Consider the following 11337-nt stretch of genomic DNA (forward strand, 5'->3'; position numbering starts at 1 on the left):
ATGGTAATAAGAGATGATTAAGATTAGCTAAATTAAGACCAAAGAAGCATGTTTCCAATCATGTAATAATTTTAGGAAGGAAATATAAATGCATGCTAATTATATGAATAAGTGGATAAAGACCATGATAAAACCACACAATTAAACACATTATAAACCATAAAATAGTGGTTTATCATTCTTCATTAGAAAAAAAATAATATCAGAGATTTACAATTTATATTTATTATATAATCCAAATAAGTAACTACTTTTGTATCTTCATATGTAGAATGCTATTTTAAAAAAAATTAAAATTAATTAAATATTATTCAAATAAATTTTTTTGGTCATGTATTTTAACCTGTTTATTCCATCAGCATATAGTTGACTATTCAGTTCGCTTATATCTGAGACTGGCATCGGAGAGAAATCCTGCAAACTATTATTGTATGAGTTAAGTGTTCTCTCAATTTCTATCAACGTCAACTCCTTTAGTTCATCATCGGAAAGGAATAAATCTGTCAATAGAAAGACCAAATTTGTATGAATGAATCTTGAAGAATAACTTCAGTTACGTAACCAGAAAAAAAAATAAAACCAAATAATATTAAATTTTATCCTATTTGCTTAGATAAAGACAACTTATTGAGTACACTAATAACTATCTCTCTTATAAGATAAGATTGCATGTCCATTATGGAATCTTGGTTCTATTAATTGAATTGCTAATTATATCCTATAATACACCTAAGTCCAATTATGATTAGCATGGCTACTAAAAAACTTCTCATTTCTTAAATTTTTTATTATACACAATATACTTACATAGACTTACAAAATTTCTCGAAAAATCCTACAAACACATATGGCACTGTTAACAATGAATTTTCATTTAACATAAATATCAATATGTTACTGATATTGACATTCCATTCAGTTTAAGAATACAAAACCTTAGATTGCACAATAAATTACCTGGATTGTCAAGCAGCCTCCTCTGCCTATGAAGTATATCATCAGATAACAGATGTCATGTCTTCTGCCATACGTGTTCTGGTGTATCCATTGAATTTGAAAACAACAACGTTGCAAATAGCTTCCTCAAGTATGTACCCGATCCCCAGTGGCTTGCTTCCACTATTGCATCAATATATTCCTTGTCATCATCTAAGAGGCCACGTGCGTAACATGCATCTTTGAAAGTAGAATATAAAACACCATCTATAGTACGAATGTCCTCATAAGAAGTTGGCCCTCTTACGAAATTGAGCAATAGCCGCATATAATAACTTTCACCGGATCCTGGAGGTACATAGAAAATTCTTCTGATAACAGAGTGTGATTTTCTAGGCAACCAAACCCTCTATCTGGCTTCCATACGAATTTAGTTGGTAGTTCAGCATAGGTCAGTGCCCTTGCTTCGCATAATCCTTGTTTGCTTCAAACCATCCTAAAAACATAGATTCTTTCACTGATGCTTTTCGAACAACATCCTCCAGATTTTCGTGGTCTTTGAATATCACATTCTATTCATCAGGTAAGTAAAAACCTAATCTCACAACAGATGGATCTCTGTAATGGATGTTAAAACCAAAAATCCTCCATGCCGCTTCACATGGTGATATGTATCTACAATCGTAATACATACTCACCTCATCATATTCATCTAACTCAGCATCCGCTGTGACACGTCTATAGAAGGAAGCAGTTACGTGATCATGACCTTTGTTCACGTATTTGATCAAATACTTTATTGATCTTGATTGATTGCACCACTCCACATTTATATGTGCGCCATATCTCATAAGTAGTAGTCTGTTGTGTGGAACCACATAACGGCTATCAAGGTCAACCCCATACTTGTTGATAGTTCTTACATCTTCCTTACGCCTATATACTGGATACCCATTATGATCAATAGTTGTACAATCGACAAAACGCTTAGGGAAATGACGTACACATTTTTCATTCTCCATACACGGTGAATCTTTTCTCGTAAACCACATGGACCATGTATCATGTGCTTTTCCACTGCTTCAAAGTATTCAGGGTCTAATTCCTTATCTGGAATCTCAGCAGATATGATCTTGTCAATGTCTTCAGCTGTCGGAAACTTGTCATCCTTATGTAAGAACAATAGTATATGTGCGTGTGGTAGTCCCCGTTTTTGAAATTCGATTGTGTATACAACTGTGTCAACAAAAAGACATAGATAAGCTAAATCCAATACAATATTTAAACGCATGGACATTGAAATTTTAGACACAATATTTATAATAACAATTAATCGAATGTAATTTAATTTCGTCTCTAGACATACCTGCACAAACTCTGCCAAAAATTTTGTTTGCTCTAATATCTTTTATCATCAAATCCAGCTTTGCCTTGAATGTCCTGCATATTTGACGAATGAATTTTTGCCGGTATAGAAATTATCAAGTAATCAATCGTAGTATAGTCTAAACCGACGCAAAATCCATCATCAAACAAATCTACAATCTATAATCGAGAGTATTAGTCCCGAGTCGTTCTTCCCTAGGAATGCTACAAGGATGCATGTTATTGGTTAAGTGGTCTTTTGTGGCTTGAAGAGTGTGGCATAAAAGTACTAATAAAAGAAAACAACAATCAATCAATATTAAAAGCCTTGGCCAAGGTTGAACATTGGAAGTTCCATCACTATAGCTTCCTTCAATTGTGATAACAAAGGAGTGTTGCTTCACTTAGTCAACCCCTAATTATAGAGGAAAGTCAAGTAAAAGTAACTAACTTGAGTCACAAGTCCTAGTCTTACCCTAGGGAAGTCTAGCTTTAGTGCACTCCAAGTCAATTAGCAATCCTCAATTCTTAATCAACAATTGACATCCATTATTCAAGTGTCTCCAATGACTCAACCCCTAGGCCAAGTGAGGGGATACTACTCCATATCTAAAGTTGGCATTTTCTCAAACACTTGGAGAGCAAGAATGAAAGACATAGTAAAATGGAGAGAAGAGAATTAGAATCAAAGCAATTCAACACAAGAAATTAACAACAATCAACAATGAACAACAATGAAAATGAGATCTTCAATGAATCAATAAAATCCAAAACAACAAAGTTAAACCTAAGATCTATGAGATTTGAACAATTACAAACACTAATGAGATTAGAGAAGATGATCTACAACATGAACAAAGTAAATTGAGTGTTGTAATAGATCTCACCAACGAATGGTTGAGAATTGAGAAAATGAAGATGAATCCTAGAGAGAAGTTGGAGTTTCTCTCTCTACAAAATGTAACTAACTAAAAATATCTACCTAATGATCTAAAATTAGTCTATGGATGTGAATGTGTGTCAATGTGTGTCAATCCCCTTCAATCCTTGGCTCTTATATGCATTTTGGCGCCAAAGTTGGTTGCTGAAAACCTTCCAAAATCGCCAGGCACGTGTTACATTAATGAGGTCATATGCCACCATCGGCGCGTACGCGCACGGTACGCGTGCGCGTCCTTGGCCTGTTTCGCAATGTGCGCGCGAGCGCCTTGTGCGCGTGCGCGTGCATGGCCTGGATCAATTCTTTGGCTTTTTGTGCTTCTCTCTACTTGCATGCTTTCTTCCTTGCTTCCTTTGATCTCTTGGGCCACCTGTGAATGACGATGGTAATATAATACGTTTGCCACGCGATGAAGGTGTTGTTTCCCAGGACAAAACTGCTTCCTTTATACCCTTGTACATCTCACATCTGAGTTTCTCCTGATCAAGTCGTATATAATTTAAGCAAGATGATTCAATCATGGAGAACCCATCAACCAAGAATTGCTGGAATAGTCGTCTAGAATATAACAAAGGAGATCCATCAGCTAACCTTTCTTGTATCCTGAATGCAAAGAATTCTCTTAATGAAACCTCGTGTCGCCCTTTGCTACCACTTTGATTACCCTTGTTGAAAGGTATGTCTTCCTTGTAACTATCCTCTCCAAATGGAAATAACAATGGGTATTGTAATCCCAAATAAGCAGGATTGAGTTGATTAATCCTTTGTAACCTTCCACTTTGTGTCTCTACCACAATGTCCCTATCAGTTTTATTTATGTCAAAGTCACCCACAATCAATGCAGCTACCTCATCCGTGTTGGGCAGGTTGTATCGCCTACCATCCTTTTCCCTTTTATCCAAAAGCCTGAGCTTTATTGTATTATTAGACTCTCGTGTGAGCGAGTCTCTAACCATGCGAAATGCCTTCACCAATACATTGTTATCATCAAGCATCTGTTTCAATTCTCTAACAATATCTTCATGTATCTCTTTGTGATGTTCACCCTATTTACGACAACAGAATTTGTACAACCAGATTTTAATAGGATCATTGTTATTAAAAAACTCCCAACAGTAACTTCAAATCCTAAATCTATTCTATAAAAAAATAACCCTAAAATTTACCGAATAGCTGCCATGCGAGTTTCAATCTCATCCTGAGTATCAAATACATACAGTTGGGAAAATTTTGCAATGTTTCCCTCTGGAGGAATCAGATTACCCATTAGATGATAATTCTCTCCACAAAGAATAAATGTTGGTGGCCCTCTTGCTTGACTTCTGCCACGGTCTATTTTTGCACCCATTGATGTGAACTGAAACATGCTATTGTAAGCTTTGATGTTATCCCGAAAATGCTTGCTCTTAGGGGTATTATTGTACAACAAATCATACAACACTCTCGGGGCCTCTTGTAATTGTGGAAGTTGAACCTTTCCTCCTTTACAACATAATGTGAATTTTGGTTCTGTTGTGTTGTAACTTTTGTTTGACTTTTCAGCATACCAATATAGAGCATTGCAATGTTCACATTCATACATTGGCATATTCGATATTCACATACTCTGCATATTGACCAACAAAATATAAAAATAGGATTGAGATATTTTTTCTGCCTAAAACTTTCATTAAATAAGACTTTATGTTGAATTCAATTAAGTAAGCTCATACCCTTATTTGACCGTTCAGTAGAATTAATGTGTGTATTAGATCTGTGTGACACCTTATTGCCTGCATTGTGAAGTTAACTCTTGATAATCAATGGTGCAAAAAGTAACCTAATTAGTCGTAAATTGATTGACTTAACAACTAAGAAACTGAATGGTAAGAACCTAAGGTTCCAATAGTGGAAATAAAAAATTATGCAGTTTGTTTAGCAGATTTGTTAGAGTTATAAACCCGTAACTTCCAATAATGCTCCCCTCCACCAAATCATAACATACCACAATTTTGCTTGCAATAGTCTTTATCAGCTTACATAGGTCTTTGTCTTGGAGTCCTTACCGAGCCTAACATACAAAGTACCCAACATGATTTTTAATAAATTCATATATTTTGATTTGATTCTGTAAATAAGAGCCCACTTTAAGTAGTAATCCTTAAGAATAAAAATTATTTAAACTCTAATAATTTTCTTTTGTAGCCCATTTGCTCCACCTTTAGCAACCACTTTATTTTTTTTCCAACCATTTTGTAATTAATAGTAAACAATAGAGTAGGCCAAACTTTTATTAAAGAATTTTGTCACTTGCTAACGCAATTGCTAGATATCTTAGCTGAATAATCTTAAATTCTTAATTAATGGATGTAAGGGTGAATATAAATTCTTAATAATGCCCTAAACTAAAAATACTACATTACATACAAAGAGCTCAACATACCTTGCATGTGTTTGGAGATTTCAGGACTCTTTTTGGCGTCCATTAGTTGCCTTTTATACCTTCTAGCATATGTTGGCTAACCTATTCCAAGGATAATTGATAAGTACACATACACCATACTTAAATTGAAAAAAAACCATCTTTACATTTGATTTTAGGAAGAATAATCAAGTGTAATATAATACACTTATCAAGTTGAATATGGTTGTTGTCAAGAGTATTAGCAACTACATTAATCACTTGGAATAGATCAAAATTGTAAATTTATTTCACCAATAATTAAGAAATACAGAATAAATAAATAACGTACTTAAAAAGCCAAAAAGAAGTAAGTTATAAATTTCTATAATTCTCAAATTATGACTCCGAAAAAATATATATCTTTTTAGTTTTAATTATTGATATAAAATAAAAAGGATTTTTTTATTTTTTTATTAAGAAAATATATATTATTACTTATTTAGAAAAAAATATTTAAATATGACATATTTCATTTTTTGATGATCTAATTACGTTGATTGAGTTTTATCTATTAAAATTAATGGGGTGATTTTATAGTTAAATTATTGAGAGGGAAGGAGAAAAAGGTTTAGGTTTTAGCACAAAATCACTAACTACTATATCCTACTAAACAACACTTATTTCTTTATACTTTCTATGAATAGTTTAAATTAGTTCCATAGGATTTATTTTTACTCTTTATTCATATATTTTAATAGTTTATACACAAAAATTAAAGTAGGTAACTATGTATACACTTTTTTTTACAATTATGAAGTACGTTAGATATAATTGACAATTTTTTTTTCTTTTGGGGTTATAATAATTGATGGGTTGATGCATTTGTAACTTTTTGATAAATAGTTACTCACTAATCCCTATACACATATTACGTCTCTATTACAATTTGACATTTTCCTAATGTAATGCTAAGAAAGTAAGGAAATAACATTATTTTATTTTGCTTTAATATTTATATGTGTATTATGTATAACATTGAAAATTAAGTATTTGTTATAGCCAAAATTATCTAATTAGTGAAGCAGTAATTTTAAAAGTTAAAATACACAATTTTAATAAAAACTAAAATAAGTTTAAACTACTGCAAACTAATTATATATTTTCTATCAAATAATTTTTTAATAAAAATTAAATATTCTAGAGTATTAGCAACTCCATTAATCGCTTCAACTGTGAATAAATTAGTAATATGGATATGTCTCATTGTGAATTCTAAGTGGAGGGATGTTGATGCAATATTTTTTCAATCACTGTGCATATAACATATAACAACTGTCTTTCAATTTATTATATAATAATTCAAAAAGATTGTGATACCTTCCATCAAACTCACTTCTATGGTTTGTGTGGTGAATGTGCTTGCAGGCATAGTTCCTGCGAGCAAAAAATTAGAATTATGTAAAAATTTAGACACTTTCACTTCACCCGTATAGTAGACAGCATGATCTAAAGTTGTGTAGGGACATGGCTGAGTTGGTAGTTGTATTTATTATTCGTGATTGGTACCTTTTTGGATGCGTGAGACTATGGTTTACTTTTTTTAGCTAATATGAATGCTCTCTCAATCCTCGCGTTTCGTGCTGTCCTGTAGAGTTCATTTTGTGTTTAATATCAGAATATACGTCTAGCTATTTACTTCAATCTACATTAGTTTTGTTATTACTTGTTTACCTTTTAATGGTGGATTTAGTGGCCATTGGCTGACTGATGAAATCGGTATAGAAACATTTCTCTTAATCTAGTTTTCACTTCTTCCATCACATTGATCTTGATCTATAATACATCCATCAACTGTATATTCCATTAGATTTTTCTTGTCCTCTACATTGAAAGTGGTTTGTATAACTCCTAAATTGTTTACTATACCTTCAACAACCAAACATGTGCACTTTTAAAAGAAAAAAAACTACCTCTTAGGTTTATGTATGTCTAGATTCTTTTGCTAATATTTTCATCATATTGTGTGGACCCATATAAATTTGAGTGTATCAATTCATATTTAATTTTAGTATTAAACACAACTATAAGAATAAGCTGAGTCATTATTAATTAGATCACATGATAACACCTTATTTAATTACTCATATAATCATAAGATACTAATGACTTTGTAAATCTAATAATTCTTAGTTTCTAATAATTGGTTTTTGAAATTTTATACTTTATTTTTTTATACATATAAAATTTTACCATGCATTGGCTACACAATTTTACTGTCTTTTTATAGCATCAATAATCATTCAGCATCCAATCTATCACATCATTTTATCTTTATTCTTTTAAACCTTTGTTATAATTAAATTAATCTCATTATTTCTTTACATTACAATATTGCTCCAAGCCAAAATTAAATAAAATACTATTATATTTAATGATGAGAAGTTTCAATTCTTTAAACCAATTGGTTACCTGTGTATAAGTATTTACTTTATATTTGTGCTTTTCTAAATAGCATAACAACTCACCTTATTATATACTTATTTTTTTATATCTTTTAAAATTTTACCATGTGATATAATCACCCGTATTCTCCACTAATTTTTCTATGTGCTAACTAACCTCTCCTATAATCGAAGCTATCTTATTATTCTATTACATATAGTAAGAAGCTCACTATTTATATTGTTATTCAGAATCCAAGAATATTTTTTTTTTAACACATTGCATAATTTTTCTATGGCCATTACAAAACCAAAACACCTAATGATTTCCAATGAGTAATAGATGTATCAGCAACCAATAGTTGTTTATATATATAAAGACCCTTTAACCTAATAGGCTGGATGCCTTTGTAGTCCCAATTCATTGTTATCATAAATTGTATTATCTCTACTACAAGCTAAAAAATTGGTTATGAATTAGGATGTCAATTAATGAAATGGTAACTTCTGTACGAAAATTTTTTTGAGTCACATGAATAACCTATGATATCAATTATTTTTTATTTATTAACCAACTATAATAATAACTATCAGTCATATGCAACATATTTTGATGCTCTTTCTTAGAAAGAAGGAAATTTCTTTGGATACTCTACTACAGAGTATGGTATGTTTACCTTGTTAGGAAGCAACGCCCACACACTTCTTTTTCTTAGCTATCTTGGCTGCTCTTTCCATCCTAGCATGTTTTGAGTCATCTAATATCAAAATAACACTTCACAGTCCAACATACATAATTACAAAACTCTTCTGGTTCGAATTCTTTGTTTATGATAATTACCTCTTGATAAAGTCAACTGTAACAGCACATTAGACTCCAAGAACGGCGTGTCCTATGTTGTCTGAATGCTGGGTTTTTCATTTATTTCTATAGTTTTTGCAACATTAGTTGTTCTAAAACCACTGGTGAAGCTGTTATCCAAAAATCTACGTGGTTGCTCTTCAGCAATTCTTTGAATAGGTGGTACCAATCCTGTATTTTTTGTATTAGGTAGCTATAATTAGACCTATATTAGCCAAAATCATTGACCCCAACAACTTGCTAATATGCAAAATGTTCTTGAAACCTTCTATGATGGAAAGATTTATTTGGTTGATAAAAAGTATTTCTACACTTATATGAATTTATACGGTTCTTACCTAAGCGTGGAATGTCATTTGCTTCTTTCTGTTGAGTTATTTCATTAGCTAAAGAATCGAAACATTTTCTGTTTGTGAAGCTTAACCATTCGTTGCTACATAGTTCATTCACCATCCTCTTATCCTTGAAGTTACAACACCTTTCGTCACCTGCGTAATTAATAAGTGGAAGTTAAGAGTGGATAGTATAAACCGTTTTGACAATGTGAAGATCCCTTTTCACTCCTGTTAGAGAACCATTAGAGAATCATTGGAATCATTTTAGATCAGTTAGTATCGTTTATATTTATATGGCATATCTGTATATTAATTGTAGGATTCTATACATTTATTACTTTGATTCTTCTGGCACCTATATATATCCCTTGTACATTATACTTTTGATCAGACTGAATAATACACTTTTCAGATTACTCTCTCAGTCTCTTGTTTCTAACATGGTATCAAGAGTTTAGGTTATTTTTTTCAGAAACAATTGATTTCTACCTCTTTTATCTTGTTTCACTGGCAGTACTTTGTCCTCTGTTTTTGACATCTTTCTGACGCTTTGGTTCGTCACCGCCGCCACCTTCGTCTTCTACTCGTTGCAAGCTTTCCAACGCCGCTTAACTCGCCGCCTACCGCCGCCGGACGTGCCCTCACGCGCCACTGGAAGTCCGGTCACCGCTTCAGGTTCTCTCTCCCCAGACGCCATCCGGAACCGTTGGATCCACGCCCAGGATCAACGGTCCCAGACAGCGCCACGTGTCACCGCCAGCACCCACGCGGATCCGCCCAATTCGCGTCTGACCCGAGCCTGCCCGACCCGCGTTCTCTGACCTGCTGCCAGCTCCGTGCTCACGTCAGCGCTGATGCGTCCCCTTCCTCCTATCGCGTGTTGCCACGTGTCTTGGGCTGCTGACGAAGCAGCTGACGTGGCATCTGACGTGGCCGCTGATGTGTCAGACAGTGGGACCCTCCCTTAGGTTTTTTGGTGAGCTCTTTCCGATTTTGCCATCCGTTTCCTCATTTTCTGCTCAGAAATTACAGTTTTCTCTCCTCTCCTTGTTCTCTGTGATTACTATTATGGAAAAGTCAGATGTTTTTGCTGCCACAGACAGAAAGGGTACCTTCTGTCGCAACTGTAACCGTTTCGGGCACCCGTTCTCCAGCTGTCCCTCTGTTGAATGTCGCACATGCCACCAGAAAGGCCATATTAGCTACCATTGTGCACAACTGTTTTGCCATTATTGCAAACTCTCGGGACATTTGATTACTACATGTCCTACTCGCCCACCACGTCCCACGCCTGCTTCTACTGTTGAATCTACCACCACTGCTTCTCTCAACTCGTCTCCTGTCTCTCTATCTGATGTTGCGTCTCTTCTTCAACGTCTTCTCTCTCTTTCTGGTAATAACCCTGTTGCTCTTTCGACCCCTCCATGTACTTCTAAATGGTATTTTGACTCGGGATGCTTTAATCACATGTCTCCATTGCATAATCTCTTCTTGTCTCTGTCTACCACTACAAATGGACCTTCTGTCAATACTACAAATGGTTCCCTCTTGCACCCAACATACAAGGGTTCTATATCCCAGTCAACTCTTAATCTTCCTGATACTTATTATATTCCCAAATTAAACTTTAATCTTATTTCTGTTGGTCAACTTGTTGATCTGGGTTTTGAAGTCACTTTTTCTGTTTCTGGTTGTCGTGTATAGGATCCTCGGACGGGACAGATCATTGGGACTGGACGTAAGGTCGGAAGGTTGTTTGAACTCGAAAAACTTCATATTCCTCCTGTACCAAATCTCTGTGCTGCTTCTTCTCCCTCTACCCTTCACTTATGGCATCAACGTCTTGCCCACACCTCCTTAGGAAAACTGCGTCCTCTTGTGTCTCAGGGTATTTTAGGTCAGGTTCCAAATGAATCTTTTGATTGTATTTCTTGCCAAACTGCCAAACAACTTGCTTTATCTTTTCACAATAATTCATCTCTTGCTTGCTCTTCTTTTGATCTCATTCACTTTGATGTTTGGGGCCCGCTCCCACTGCCTCTATGGGCGGAGCTCGATACTTTGTCATTTTCATT

The 11337-nt window shown here is 34.2% G+C and overlaps 1 protein-coding gene across 1 annotated transcript; it reads right to left on the reverse strand.

The window, feature by feature from the left end:
• Nucleotides 1-1388: 1388 nt before the first annotated feature.
• Nucleotides 1389-4829, reverse strand: LOC140184035 (uncharacterized). Its single transcript, XM_072234318.1, has 6 exons — nt 4419-4829; nt 3833-4287; nt 2303-2376; nt 1984-2172; nt 1635-1879; nt 1389-1508 (listed from the first exon to the last, which is right to left on the reverse strand). Exons 1-6 carry the CDS (start codon nt 4827-4829, stop codon nt 1389-1391), a joined length of 1494 nt encoding a protein of 497 aa, XP_072090419.1.
• Between the last annotated feature and the right edge of the window lie 6508 nt (nt 4830-11337).

This window comes from Arachis hypogaea, chromosome 4 (genome assembly GCF_003086295.3).
Source record: "Arachis hypogaea cultivar Tifrunner chromosome 4, arahy.Tifrunner.gnm2.J5K5, whole genome shotgun sequence".
In the NCBI taxonomy this organism is placed as follows: domain Eukaryota; kingdom Viridiplantae; phylum Streptophyta; class Magnoliopsida; order Fabales; family Fabaceae; genus Arachis; species Arachis hypogaea.

Coding starts and splice junctions, on each gene's coding strand:
- LOC140184035 (XM_072234318.1), bottom strand. CDS start 4,829: ATGCCAATGTATGAATGTGAACATTGCAATGCTCTATATTGGTATGCT. Junction 2,377..3,832: donor GCATTCAGGATACAAGAAAG/GTTAGCTGATGG, acceptor TCAAATATGCAG/GACATTCAAGGCAAAGCTGG. Junction 1,509..1,634: donor AGTTAGATGAATATGATGAG/GTGAGTATGTAT, acceptor CCTGATGAATAG/AATGTGATATTCAAAGACCA.